The sequence below is a fragment of the Sparus aurata genome, chromosome 15, assembly GCF_900880675.1.
Source record: "Sparus aurata chromosome 15, fSpaAur1.1, whole genome shotgun sequence".
NCBI lineage: Eukaryota > Metazoa > Chordata > Actinopteri > Spariformes > Sparidae > Sparus > Sparus aurata.
Window position 1 is genome coordinate 4491669 of NC_044201.1, and position 15796 is coordinate 4507464.

The 15796-nt window shown below is 39.7% G+C and overlaps 1 protein-coding gene across 2 annotated transcripts in view; it reads right to left on the bottom strand.

The window, feature by feature from the left end:
* fbxw4 (F-box and WD repeat domain containing 4) overlaps positions 1-15796 on the bottom strand; it is a 56941-nt gene that overhangs the window by 7663 nt on the left and 33482 nt on the right. For both annotated transcript variants that reach the window (XM_030441535.1, XM_030441536.1), the window contains one exon: positions 4676-4741. In XM_030441535.1, coding sequence (XP_030297395.1) covers positions 4676-4741 — 66 coding nt within the window. The remainder of the gene's footprint in view (positions 1-4675; positions 4742-15796) is intronic.

The window sequence follows — 15796 nt, forward strand, 5'->3', positions numbered from 1 at the left end:
GGCGACCAAGCAGCCCTGTGCTTCGACTCGTGCCCCCCTCCCTCGCCCTGGAGCTCAGTCTGCAGGCTCGGTTTGGTAATCCCCCAGCCTTACCCCAGGGGGCCTTCTTATTGGACCAGGGCTTTCCCCACAGGTTGCCTTATTGGGTGAGAGCTTTCTCATTGCCAGAGTCTCATGACTAAGTCTGAGCCAATGGGGAGCCTGTGATGAGGCTGAGTTTGTGTCTGTGTGGGGTAGTGACCCCTCGTTTCCCCCTCACCACTAGCTTAGCACATGCCACACAAAAAGAAACTCATTCAAGCTGAAGGGGTATGAGTCTGTTCATTCATAACTAAATAATGTCTCCATCTCAGTACCACTACTCTAACTAGAAAGAGATCATCAATTCATAACTCTGCCAGCTTCAAAGGAGATAGTATAGTAGTATAATCGTATGCTGATCTGAAATAACAATAAAACAAAAGGAAAATAAAAACTAGGTTTCCATAAAATGAATCTGTACATGGATCTTAAAATCAGTAATAGGACCATATTGAGTTAGTGCACAGTGCAAAAAAGCAGGGATACTCAAATTGGTAGGTCACTGGCTTTATGGGCAGCATGTGATTACAGGATGTAGGCATTTGCCCTTAGAAACACTGCACTGATATAAATATGTCTAATATTTTAGTCTCTACTAGTTTGATGTCTCAGAAGCTAACTAGCCAGCTAGCTAACGCTACATTGTTATTGAGCATGACATATTACACATTTTGGCCATCAGATAAATGACAAAATTACATTGTGTTAATATCAGGAAGGTCACAGAAAGGCAAGAGAAATCACCACACACCACAGCTACAGACTACATATGGGAAATGTCTGGCCCTGTCTGCTCATATCATCACAGTCTACAACAACTGATGATGTACGAGGGTCTAAAAGGATTGTCTCATTGTGGCGTAACTCTGTTTTGAGGTAGCCCTCGAGAATAAGGATTAGTGGTAAATATTGAAAATTGGATTGAGCCTTAAAATGACTCATTTGAGAGAAATATAAGGGACAATTCGATATTGCCTTTACACTGGCCATATGTAAATTGATGCCTATGCTTGTAGGCCAGCAACAATCTTGCATCTCTAACTGAATGTGGGGGGTAAGAAAATATTCAACTTATGGACTCTGGGGGGCACAGACTTTGGGATTGTTATGAGGGGCTACTGGCTGTGTGACATACAAGGTCTAAGTCCTGTCTGGTCTCACTGCAGGTGTCAGGTTGGCTTAACGGGACCACACACACACACACACACACACACACACACACACACACAAACACATGCACACACACACACACACACACACTGCAAGTTGTGAAAGGAATCATTAATTAATGACATTGTTGGAAAAAGCAGTGTGTGTGTGTGTTTTTGTGACAGAGATGGTTGGAGGCTCTTGTAAAGTCTGAGCCTTAAACACAAGAGCCTGAGGACGCACTGGGAACAGGCTGTCTTGTCAAAAGCCATAAGACAGGTAGAGAAAAGAAGCCCCGCTGAGGTTTTTACTAAACCTAAAACAAACAGAGGGGAGCCATGCAACCTGCTGCACGATCACCCAATTTACCCTGAAGGTGAGAGACAGTGGTGAGGAGGGGTGGAGGGTGCTGACTGCTGGGACCCATCAAAAATACCATTGCCATTTTATTCTAAAAAAAAAGGAGGGCTCCCTTCCTAAAGGAACAGAGGGGAATCTTAGGAGTTGGGAGTGATGGTTAGGTCCCATCTCTTTGATGCTTTTTTTCTCCCTGTGTTTAGCCATGAGCGAAGACACTGTGAAAACTTTGGGTGCTGCTCCAATGGTGCCACTTGTGCTGGATCCCCCTCTATATGGCTGATCATAAGATCTCTTTGTACAGCCAAGATGAAAAAAAAAGACAGAAATAATTGCAATGGAGGGAAAAAGAGAAAGTCTTCAATGAATTAAAATCAAAGCCACAAGAGCTCCATGGGAGCCTGCGCTTCAATGGGAGCCCTGTCCTTTTTAAATGTTACCATGCAAGTTTTACAACCTGCAGTTGGCATATTGGTGCCAACCAGAAGAAAATGATGGTACAAGAGAAAAACAGTCATGAAAATCCTCAAATACCACTGAACATATGTAATTGCATTTTTTCTAAACAATATTGTGATTGTGATTCAAGTTAAATTATTGAAAAAAATAGTTTAATCCAGCCAAAGTCGACATAGTGGTGCACACTGACCAAATTCTTTTTTCCACTTAAGCTTACATTGTTCAAGGGTTTGTCACAAACGGTGGATAAATATTTTTGAGCGTCAGAATTTGATCCAATCAGTCAGATAACGTTTATAAAGCCTAGAACAGTGATTACATTATTTAAAGGAGAACTTCGGTCGATTTAAACATGCAGCTTCATTGCTCAATCTACCCTGGACTTGCCAGTACCGAAGACGCGAACCCTTTTGGTCTAACCATTACAGAGCTCCGTGAACGGAGATTTAGCATTGACAGCTAACAGCATGGGGGCAGAACTTTACACTGTGTTTTAAGCGTCTTAACATGCTCCACATCTCACACCAAAAGTTATGCAACATCAGCAGACACCTTAGCACACAGCACTGTAGCATGTATGACTCAAAATGAATAAAAAAGTAGTTAAAACAGTGTGTTTGTGCAAGCAGCTACATATCGGTTTGTTGACATCCGTGTGTTCCGGTAGCTAGACCAAACTAGTATATCCATCGAGTGTGCACTTAACAGACTTAACAGGCTATTGTAAGGCTCATGGCTCATGACAGGCTGTGTGACATGGACATGTACATTATGAACAGAAAAACGAAAATGCTGGAATACGTTTCCATCTCCGCCAGTGAGGGAGTAAGCGCACACTCGACGGATGCAGTGATTGTGCTAGCACCAGATTGAAAACTGCTAGTATTGAGGTGCCTAAAAGCCACTATGTTGCATTTTCTAGTCAAGCAATAAAAAATCCCAAAGCAAAGCAGTTGAAGAAGAGAAATGAGGCTTCAGGTCATCCACAGAGAGGATGAAAACTGCAAACCGTGAGACCCAGCCAGTCAGTATGCGTTGGTCTGTGTCAAACTCTTTATCACAGGTTAACTAACAATACTGAGTGAATGACATATGTGCCGATTGTGTCTGTAAATCAAATTGAATCAAAAAACTAAGGCCCCACTATAAAACACCTGCTATTGGAATTGAGTCTGGTTTTCCGGTCTGTCCACTCAACAGATCGCCAAGAGCAGAGGGTGTTTTAATGTTAATAATACACAGAAATTGAGCTGACCTATCTTCAAATAGTGAACCTTGTAAACAGCATAAAAAAACATTGGAAGTGGAGCTAAACCAAACTGTTTTCATCTACTCTCACTTTAGCGTAATAGGGTCATGTAATTAAGCACAAACGGCTGTCAAAACAGAGTTCTGCTTCACCAAAGTGATGTGTTTTGTTTACAATAAAGTCACTTTGGACAGCATATATAACGCCAACATAAAGAGTCGTAATGACAGAAAAGATGATAGACAGGGATGCACCGATACCAATTTATTGCATCAGGCCTTACGTTGCATGAAACTTAAGTCTGCTAATAGAGGGCAGTTTGTCATTTCTTATTGTCATTTAGTGTCTAGGGCATAGGTCACTAACAGGCTGACTGGGTACGAGTCTGGACCCAGACGCCGTCCTATATGGATCTGGACCTATACTCAATACATTATTGAAGCATTTGACATTTTGACGGGTGCTTCTTTTTTGACCGCCGCCGCTTTTCTAGACTTTACCGTACTGGTTTAGCGGATCGGGAAATCCACTGACCAATTGAATGCATGATAAGCCATCCCATGGGATGCCACTCAGCTGATCAAATCTGTGCATAACGAGGCGATAAACATTGCGACTCTAAATATGGACACATGAAAGAGTCGAAAAGCGAGTCAGAGAAGAAAGACAGAGAGCCAGAGACAGAGAAAAATAACTCTAAGTGGCCTCTCTATGAACTAATAAATGTTCCCCCAGAGTTGCTTGGATTTTTGGTCAATACAAAAAGCCATTGACTGATGGAGAGGTTTTCAAGGAGTGCATGAGTGACTGACTCGGGGAGGGGAAACAGAAACAGAAATTTAATTTTTCAAAAATTAAGAACTTTATTTTAAGATGCACAATTTTCAAAAAGCTATTTTGCTGCCCTTATAAGTGACAATAAATATTTTCAAAATGTTTATTGAAATGTTATTTCTTTATTTGATTTGACAGTCATTTCTTGATACATACAGATGTTGATACTGAAACTGTGCAATAGTTTATTTGATATATTAAGTTGACTGTGATAACTGTGCAATACGTTCCATTGTTTAATTTTTCCAATTTCTTTGATATTTTGTCAACTTTCATTTTGTCAAATGTGAAGACACTGCTAATGTGGAGGCTTTTTTTGACACAGGAAATGATTATCTATATTCATTTTTATCTCATTTATTTTCATTTGCTGTAGCAAGCACAGAAGAAAATAAATCCCGTCTTCCAGTCTTCTAAAAGACTCTTTTACCTAATCTTCAAGGATGTTTATAATCTCTGTTCCTTGAGAGGTAGTTCCTGGAACTAAAAGTTGCACGTGAAAATGCAGTTAATATTGCAGTAAATCAGTGTAGCATTCCAACTTACCGTTCAACATCCCAGATGCTGAGAGGTGAGAAGTTCTCACAGCATGCAGTGCCTGTTACAAAAGAACTGTACACACAGAGGGAGAAGGGGAGACAGAGAGAAATTAAGACCCCAAATGTTAATGACAATAATAGCAGCAGAATAATTATGTTCTAGACCTAGATCTAGACCTTATCATTCATATCTTGAGCTTCTCATACGGACTAAAAGTATTTCAGCCAAACAATCCGATTGTATTGGTTGGCAAATATATTAACATATAAAAGTTGTTAGTATACTAGCATTAAAACTCACAGTGTGCCACAAACTAAGTCAGATATGATATATTCATACTGGCAAAACAGTGTGTATAAAAGAATACAAGACACAGGTGCCAGCTACCAAACAGCCTCATTTAGCACTGATTAATGAACCATCACCAAAACTATATAAGGTGGACTGGCTGAGGATAGTATACCCTCTTGGACAACTGTTAACTCAATATCTTCTTTCCCAGAGTTTGTGAGAGGTATTTTGTACCAGTACTAGTATTATTATTAGTATTATTCTCAATATTGATTCATTTGTCAATTACTTCTATGTTTGGGGAGCCCAAGATGACATTTTGAAAAGCTTTATTGTGGTCCGTACCAACACGCAAAATATTCAGTATATTTAGTTACAAATTGTATAAACATACAGTGGAATGGATTGATTTCCATAGTAGATTGTTTCAAAAAATAATTTGACCACAACAGTTTTAAACTTCATATATCTATTTAATATATGTGATATATCAAACATATTACAGTTTTTAAACATATATTCATGTTGTTACATGTTGTGTTTTAAAAAAGTGTTTTTGATTTATCAAACCCCACTAACTGTTCAATGTATTTACTTAACTAATGAATAGTTAACATTATACAGTGAGAAACTAGTTGATCTTTGTATCATCAAGTTCTTTTCTAGAGGACAACTTGCCAAAAATCTTGTCACATCTGTTGTTGTCCAACCTTTCAACATCCCTGTCCCTGCCTCCATCCACCACACATTGTTTCCCAGCAGAAGAAAAGAGTAGAAAACTACAACAGTTTTGATCCTTTGACTGGAGTGGCAGGTTGGAATTAGCAGCCTAGGTATGCAGAGTGAATACCATGCATGTGGAGAGGTGGGGGAGCTGTGAAAGGAGAGGGGAGGAGCGCTGTAGGAGTGGGCTGACGAGGTGTGTTTGGGTGTTAGAAGCTATGTAGTGGGTGTGGTGGTGCCCAGGGGTGCTGGTGGTAGGGGGGCTTCTGTTGGGCCGGGCCAGAGTGTCAGGGCTTAGTGCCCTCCTACAGGGTTGACGGACAGGGGGGAGGACCCCGACTTACTCAAACAGAGAGATAGTTACTGGAAAATACTGAAGGCTAGGGAAGAATACTGTAGATGGCGATACAGAGACAAAGGCAGAATGACAAACACTCAGTCCCATTTCTGTGTAATTACAAGTGGGCAGAAAGAGTCCTGATATTCAGTGTTTTAAAAACATTTCACATTAACTTCTCTTGAAGTCACACCTGTTGAATTCTTCAGGTGGTTGTGCAGCCCTGATGGCACAGTTTATACACTGAGACCTCTAAAACTTGGTTGTAATTTCCATCATGAGCAACACTGCTAGACAGATATTCAATTTTTAAGATGAGGCCCCAACAGATAAATGGGTTGGTAAGCCAAAAGGAGTGGTGTATTTAGATGCTCCATGACAAATAAGATAGAGTCAGACTGAAAGATCTGTTGACCAATATTATTGACTGATATTGGCATATCACAGATGCTCACAGTAATTGAAGTTTACTGTTTCAGTGAGCTGATGTCATTTAAAAAAAAAAGTTTACTGTCCTATAAACAAGCCTGTTAAATATCTTTGTCACAAGTGTTTGAAACCGTATTTGTAGGGATCACTGCAAAAATGTGTAAAATTGTCCAATATATAGACACCTGAATTTTTCTCCTGTGTATCTGTATCGGCACTGTCCCTCAAAATATAGTATTAAACATCCTCTACAAACAGGATACTAAAGCTAACTGGGACAAAAATTAAAATGCATGAAAAGGCTGTGGAACTCGATATACAAACATGTTTAAGAAAACCATAAACAACAACATTTTGAATCAACCTGAAATCTACCAATTATTCTGTAGATAAATTAAGGAACATCTAAAACATCATAAATAATCAAAACATCAATTTTTAGTACTTGAAACCAAAGAGATGTTGTAAGGTCTTTATAAGGGCTGGTCAAAACAAATTCTTTTTTTTGACAGGACTAAGCCAAATGTTTGGTATTTTTTCTGATAAAGTACTTAAAAGGATAAATGATCAGATTTATGATTGTTTGAATCTTTGTGATCCAACTTGACTGTGAACTAATAGAACTTCAGCACTAATACACACAATTCTGTAAACCATGGATATGTTATATTTGTACATTTGTACAATTTCATATCTGGGTTGATAGCTCAAGTGAAGTGTAGTATAAAGACACCTGCATCTGAAGGTCCAATAACTGGCAAATCAGTATTCCCTGGCTACAATTACACCATGAAGACAAAAGAACACTCCAAGCAACTCTGTGAAAAGGTTACTGAAAACTTAAAGTCAAGGGATGGATACAAAAAAATTCACGTCAAGTCATTGAACATCTCCCAGAGTTCAGTTAAATTCATCACTAAGAAATGGAAGGAATATGGCACATGTGTAAAACTGCCTAGAGCAGGCCGTCCTCACAAACTAATAGACTGTGGAAGAAAGAGACTAGTAAGGAAGGCCACCAAGACACCTATGACTACTCTGAAGTAGTTAAAAGCTTCAGCAGCTGAGATTGGAGAGACTCGGCATACAACAACTGTTACAGGGGATCTTCAACAGTAAAAGCTTTATGGGAGAACTGCAAAGACAAAGCCACTGTTGAAGAAAGCTCATTAGATCTGAACGAGAGTTCAACCAGAGGCATGTGAGACACTCCAAGGGTCAACTGGAAGAAGGTTCCTTGGTCTGATGAGACCAAAATGGAATTTTTGGCCATCATACAAAACACTATATTTGGCAGACACCAAACACTGCACATCAGCTCACACACACCATTCCCACCATGAAGCCCAGTGGTGGCAGCATCATGCTGTGGGGATGCTTCACAGCAGCAGGCCCTGAAAGGCTTGTAAAGGTAGAGGGTAAAGTGAATGGAGCAAAATATAGGGAAATCCTGGAGGACATTTTCTAGCAAGACAATGACCTGAAGCAACAGCAAAAGTTAAACAGAAATGGTTTAAAGACAATAAGGTGAATGGAGTGGTTGAGTTAAATCCTAGACCTCAATCCAATAGAAAATTTGCATCTGGACTTAAAAAGGGCTGTTCATGCCTGATCCCCATGCTGTTGAAGGCCCTGAACTGTAACACATTCATGACTTTTAATCTTGATCTTCAGACTGTAACAGCAAATTGACAACATTGTTACAATTCATTGCAGGCTGCAGATAAACCAGATGGTCTTTTGTAGCTTTATGGGCAAGACAATTCCGGTGACTGTTTCAGGGACTGACTGTATGTAAATTCAAAGCAGAAACCACATTTATGTTGAACCCAAGGTTAACTCCACGCCTGTAAACCACAGTGAAGGGAAGGAAGCTATTAACTCCAGCTGTGGTGGTGCATAGGTCAGGAACACTGTCAGAATGTGACGCAGGTCTGTACTTTCATTTAACTACTCAAACATGACAACTACTGCTGTCCTATTGTCACACTATAGCTTTTCTTTGCTCAACAGTCATACACATCCTCTATGTGTGTAAACTGTACCAAGCTAAACAACTGACAATCAATTTCAAAAGAGTTTTAAAAATCTACCTCATCAGAATGTAAAATTAAGCTTAATTAACAGCAGCATACATTCATTTGCCGGTAGGCCAAGCAAAGACACACTTAATTCATCATGATAGCTGGGGGTGGCATTTGATAACTTTGGGCATCACCAGGAATAAGCAATGCAGATTTCAAAACTGAAAGGATGGATGTCCATATGAACAGTAACACTGATCCAGATGAATACATAGATTTAATGGTTCATTTTCAATACCATCAACGGTGTGGAAATATTAAGGATTTCTGAGAGAAGGGCATCAACAGATAAAATTGAGCATCTCACTCAGCAGTCCGCTAACTTGTGGCTTTCACTACAGTACCATCAGCTAATCTTTTTCAACAATGCAGCAGTGACTTCTACCAGTGAGTAAGAGAAATTATGAATAAATATGTGTAAATTGTTAAGCTATTCATAGAGGAAAGGTCTGCTAGCTGCTAGGCTAATCTATGTAAAATACCATAGGCTTAAGCTAATAATGGTGAATAGCAAAAAACATTTGTTTTATTGAGAGTTATTAATGAGCCACATTTTATGCTAAAAGTTCTTGTAGTTAAGCCATGTTTTATAGAGAAGTCTGTTTGGAGTAAACTTGACTGCATTTGGCTGATTTGGTTGAATTATTATGATTATTATTTATGTGTTGTAGCCTAAGCATAAAAGAAAGTGTTGGCAGCTTTTTCTGTAATTGATGGTTTAACTAGGCAGTTGATATTGTCTCATAGCAATCTCAGGCCTCTGAAGTGGACTGAATCGAAATCGTATCATGGCAGACAAATTGATATCAGAAAATACTGTATTGTTGTCCAAAGAATCAATATAAAGTAGTTTAATGATGAAACTAGTAATATACACCCTTAGTTTGCACCAAAGGATTTCAGCCCTGATTTTTTCACTTGCCAACACAGCAGCCCCAGATCAGAGGCAAACTGGGTCTGTCTCATGAGTTACGATCCTACATATGAACTGTTAAAAGCCCTGATCTAAAAGCTTGTAGATATCCACTAGATATCTAAAAAGTTAAATACCTCATCATATTGGGGATGGGATGGATGGCCATGAACAACCTACATTCAGTCAAAGCGGACAGTACTGATTTGCAGCGAAAAGAAACTCCTTTTCACTGCAAATCAAAGCACAAAGAACTGAGACTGCATATTACTTGTTCCTCATCTTGCCTATGTAATTATTATTGTGAGACCCCTTGACGCTGATCATTTATGTAGTGTGCAAATCACAAAGGTAACAAGACTCCTGATTGTCTAGTGACGAAGGCTTCACTGGTCTTAAGTAATTGTTCCTCCTGTCCATACTGGCTATATGTGCTAAAGTTTTAAAGGTTTAAAGACGGTTGTCTTGAAGTAGCTCTGCGAATCTTTGAAATTAATCTCAGAGCAAACATTATTCTCTTACATTGGGATTGTCTTTGGAAGGAATCTTTTCAAAATCAGTAACCACTAACAAAGTATATTCTATATGTTTTATTTGCTTTGTAACTTGGTTTTTGAAAATAAGAAACAATATTTTAAGTGTCAATTTTCATGTCTGTCAGGACATAATTTATTTAATTAAATCAAAGTAAATCATTTGTTCCATTAAAAAGAAACATCTGTTTCAATTCAGTTAAGGGTAATTGCAACTGATAACAACATTTTCTGAGATGACCCGATAGAGGGTAGCAGGACGAGGACAGGTGCACTCTGTGTTTATTTTATTCATGCTTGTGCTCAGTTTCAGTTGGATAGAGTTCACCTGATTTCAAACTTTTAATATGAAGATGGCAAGCACATTATCATCATCATCTTATTGCTTCTGTTTACATTTACTCTGACGGAAAGCAAAAAAAATGCACTCCAGAATGATATTCTTGGTGTATTTGTTCATCACCCTGAACCTTGAAATGCTGGAGCCACTATATCATTTCCCAGCACGTATGAAACATGCCTGCCCTGGACCTAAATGGTTGGAGGTGTAGACTGTATTTAAATACATGTTCGCTTCAAGTGTCATTATTATTATGTAATACTCCAACAACATCCTTGGTAAAATATTGATAGACAACGGCTACGCAGCAAACGAGACAGCACCAAACAGAGCCGTGACTGAGGGATGCTGTGGGCATCAAAACACAGGGGTGAGGTGTGTTTGGGGTGGGGGGTGGTTTAAAAGTGGTAGCAAGATAAGGCAGGGCAGGGCAGGAGGGGAGGGGGGCAGCTTAATGGGCCTGACAGGCAGCTGTCAGACCCATTAGGCAGCGCGGCCCATTGCCAGGCCCCCCAGTAATTAGTGTTGGGTAAACTCATTTGTGGTCCAAATGGGTCGGGCAGGGCCAGGACCAGTATGCACGGTCGGTGACCTCTGACCCCGCTGACACAGGATACAATAGGGTTACGGTCACACTCACTATCTGGACCCTATTACTCTCCATTACTCACATTACTCACCCCTCACTGGGCCACGGTGCTGGCAGAGGCAGGGCAGGGGACACAGGCCATACAATGAAACCCCCCACACCCCCCAATCGCCCTTAGCTCTCTCAACCTTTCTGAAGCACCAACCAGGCCTGATCTGGGGTCATAGCTTGCACTGATATTATAGCTGCTAAGGTCAGAGCCTCTCTCGCCTAATGTGGGGCAAGTGTTCACACATAGACAGACAGATAGACACACACACACAAACGGTCATATCGCTGACCAAACTGAGTCACCCTCCTCTACCCAATCTGTACCGCCTCCCCTCTCTCTCCTCCTCTCCTCTCATCATTAGCAACATGCTGGGCCTCTGCTGCCGTTTGGATAACCTCATCAGCTGGCTGTGTTATCTACACACAAACACACACATTCCCCCCCAACCACACACACACATTCTCATTTTTTAAACCACAAACTCAGGCTAAGGCCAGCAGTGACACACACACACACACACACACACACACACACACACACACACATACACATACGTATACACACATACAAAGTGTGGGAGCCCCTGCTGGGGGTTGAGTCCAACAGTACCAACATTGTTAGCTCAAACATGCTGACCGCACAAGGAGCATGCTTTCCAAAGACCACCACAAACTCACTGCTACTGTCCAGACAGTAACTACTCTCTGATTCCAACTCAGTTCACAATAATACCATCTTCTACATGCCAGGGACCCCCTCAAAATATGTATTCATATGTGTATGTGTAATTTGGATTGTATAACATTTCATACATTATTAATAATGCATTTTCATAAATACATTTTGCCTAGAACTACTAGAAATACAATATTATCCATTACTCTTTAGCTCTGCCAAGGTTATGTTTTTGCCTCTGTCCAGATATATGTGTGTGTGTGTGTGTACATATATATATATATATGTGTGTGTGTGTGTGTGTGTGTGTGTTTGTGTGTGTGTATATACATACACATATATATGCTATGCTAGAACTTGCGAGCCTGATTCACAAATGACTAAAATACTTCTGTTTCATAATGTCCGTCTTGAATTTTGTTAGAATTCCAAACAAGTCTTCATTAACAGGAGATAATATAAACACAAAAAGTAAGTCAGTATTTATCTCAGCCTCTGCCCTGAGGAACAATTACAAATATGCAAGAGAGCAGCCCCACTCTGGGAATGTGGAAGCATTTGGCTCTGGACTCCAGGGGCGGTTTAGATTTGCCCAGTCACCACCACCCCCACCTCCCGTCAGAAAGAGCGTTGTTAATTTGTTTGCTTGACCCCGGGCTTTGTACCTTCTCAGAAAAATTAAAGGAACACTTCAAACACACATCAGATCTTGATGAATGAATTATTCAAGTTGAATATCTTTAATGATGTACATGCTACCAGTAGTGACAAGGAAATTTGCACAACACAAAACTAGAGTGGGTTCATCCAGATAAGAAGAGAGTAATTGTCTATGGCCACCACCATGCCATTTTTGGGGGTTGTCTTGCTTTTGCCTCCCCATTGCACCTGTTACTTTCATTTCTACCAAAGCAGGTGAAATTGACTCACAATCACGTATGCCTCCTAAATGGACAGATTGATATCACTGAAGTTTAACTGACCTGATGTTATACCGTGATGATTAAGTGTTCCCTACAATTTTTGAGAAGACCAAACAACAATAATATAGTAACAGGTAGGATCTTTGGGAAAAAAATGCCAAATTTATATGTGAAAAGGCACTGTCACCCTGTTTGTGCTGTCCTATCAACTCTTTGTCACACTTCTGCATGGAAAACAGCATCTGTCCACAGCAGCAATATCCAGGAAGCTCCCACTGTTGACTTGCAGTGATTATGTGAAGTGATTTAGCGCAAAAATGTAAACTCTTAATGTCTTTGTTGCCTTACGTTATTGTGTTACTGTAGGTACTTTCAACCTACCTAAGTTGCCGAAATGTCACTGTGGCCGTCAGCCTTCAGCGAACTTCTTGCTGGAAATGGCATCCTTCTCCGTGAGAGCAAGACAGGGTCGCTATTTACTGGTGGTGATTATGGGAGGTAATTTAGAGCATAAAATGTTGTCGCTTTCCATAAGTCATGGTGGGTCAAGATCTCAGTCACAAGATATAAAATAATATCCATTTCAAACAGTTTGCTGTGACATTTTTGGATTTACAAAAAAAACCCCACACAATCTCAAAGTTATGATGTGAAGCGTCATGCTTATTTTGGTTCTGCAACAGCAGCAACACAGCCCTGCGATGAGCTGGCGACTCGTCCAGGGAGTACCCTGGCCTTCACCCATGGAGTCACTGGATTTGGCCCCAGTAACCCCTGCACCACCTTGAAAAAGGTGGTATAAAGCGGTAACATCACCCGCGACCCTCATGGAGAAAGCGGAAGAAAACAAAACGAAACGTAACGTAACGAAACAGCAGCAACACTGGAGCAGCTTTATGCCAGCACTGCTTAGTTCAGTGTAAACAAACAAAAGTGCCGTAGAGGTGAGCCTTCAGTGTGGTGCTATTGCAAATTTTCTGTCTGAAATGGGCTGATGGTCAAAGGGTGCAAGTGCTGACCCCTGCTGACTCCCTCTGTCTGGCTCTCGCTCTCTTTCCTGTCAGCCTCCTCTCCCTTGCTCCCTCTTGCCCTTTCTAACACTGATAAACATGGACAAACATAAGCATGCACATAAACATGCACTCTCTCTCTCACAAAGTTATGATTGGACACACACACACACACACACACACACACACACACACACACACACACACACACACACACACACATGCCCAGACTCTGTTGTCCCATCCCCACCCCCCTGTGGTCCTTTTGGCTTCTGTTTGTGTCTCCTGTGTGTTGGGTCACCAGGACATTCCTCAGCCGGCCCCTCAGCTATGTTCATCCAGCTGGAACAGACTGGGACCAACACAACCTTCCACACTGGACACACACAGCAGACACAACAACGTGCTAAAGTTAGAAAGGAGACAGCTGATTCTGGGATCATGTTTGTTCATTTCTTTTATGCCAACACTAATTGTCCAAACTGCAATATAAAGTCCCTTTAAGGAGTGTAAAAATACAATAAATCCGTTAAAGCGAGAATATGAAACTTTGGGTGAGTAATGGTTTCTGCTGCAACAAGTGATATTTACATGATAATGTTACAGTGAATGTAACACATTGGCCACCAAACACTGTGGGTCCTATCAGGCCAATACAGGCTGCAAACCACTGCATTGAGCAGGACTGGTACCTGATATCCATCCATTATGGATTAAGTTCCAAAATAGTAACTGATTAAGATTCAGCAAAATGCTGTCAAACACCAGCTCTGGTATTGTACTCCATATTTGACGTAAGAATGCATTTAGTGCTCCTGCATTACACCTTTTATTTGTAAAAAGTAGAATGAGTCACTTTCGTCATAGTGTCACATTTATTTCAACACACTTCAGCAAAATACTGATAGGTCATTATGAGATCACCTGTATTTTAATTGGTTCTCACTTTATATGTTTAAAATATAAACAACTTTAATTTGAAAGTGTACAGACAGGACGAAGTTTGTTCACAAGTCTAAAAAGTATTTTCAATATTTTCAAATATACACTGTCTAGAAACTTTAAGGAGTTGGATCCCCCCCAAAAAACTCATGAGTAGATCCATGATAACGACCTAGATGTACTATTATAAGAGCTCTTTCCTTAAGTTTAATTAAAGGGTCTATATTTGTTTGACATTTGTTATTCACTCCCTTGTTTGATAAAGAACAGCAGTACATTTAGATACATTTAGTTTATAGTCTATAATCACTCCCAAAATGTTGTTACATATTTTGTTTCAATTTCAACACCAATTAAATTCACGTTTAGTCTATTCAATATATTAGATATAAGACAGTCCCTCCAGAAAAACGCGATTATGCAATCGCATAATTCAATGCATAATCAGGCAAAGTACGCATATTTTTCAAATACGCTGCACTTTTGCTTACGGTGATCTTATTCTAACCAAATTATGCATCTGCCTATTCATTCTTCATGGTTCATAATTTCTAACATTGCAAAAACAGGTAAATGATCACTTATAATCAGTCACTAATAGTCCAAATGTTATCTTCCCATAAGTTATATTTAAAAATAAATACATAAATAAAAGAAACTCAAACTAAACATAGTATATACAAATTCTGCAGTTTTAATATTTTCATTAGATTTCAGCAAATCAATGTTGACGCACTGCAAACTAAAATCACCTTATCATTATGTTTTTTATATAACTCAGAAATGCTGAATGTAAAAAAAACAATTAATATGTTTTGGGATCTTTAAGCCTTAATTTAAATGGCTCTTTTTTTGGCCCTGTTTTCCAAAACATTTCATAGTCCTCTAATCCAACCTGCAGTACTTTATAACCACTCAGCCAAGTCTCTGAAATGGCTGTGACCCTAAATCTTTGCTGAAACTGTTAAGAGACGATTAAGAGTGAATCACAGAAAAAAAACTTAATTTTTGGAACAGAACTTGTCTGCAGAATAATATTCACAAGTCAACTTCTAATGTTAATGTTTCTAATGTTATGGAAAGTAAAACGATTTAACATCTGTACATTCATATATTCTCTTTTACCAGATTTATCGCTTACAAAGAATATTTGGCCTCTAATTTCACAACAAAACAGTAGCATGACAAGCATGGGCATGGTGTGACAAGGAGCTATATTTTTACTGTCTAAAGGAATGACTTTGTTGTTGAAGAAGTTAATGACTTGCTGCTCAAGTGACTGCAAT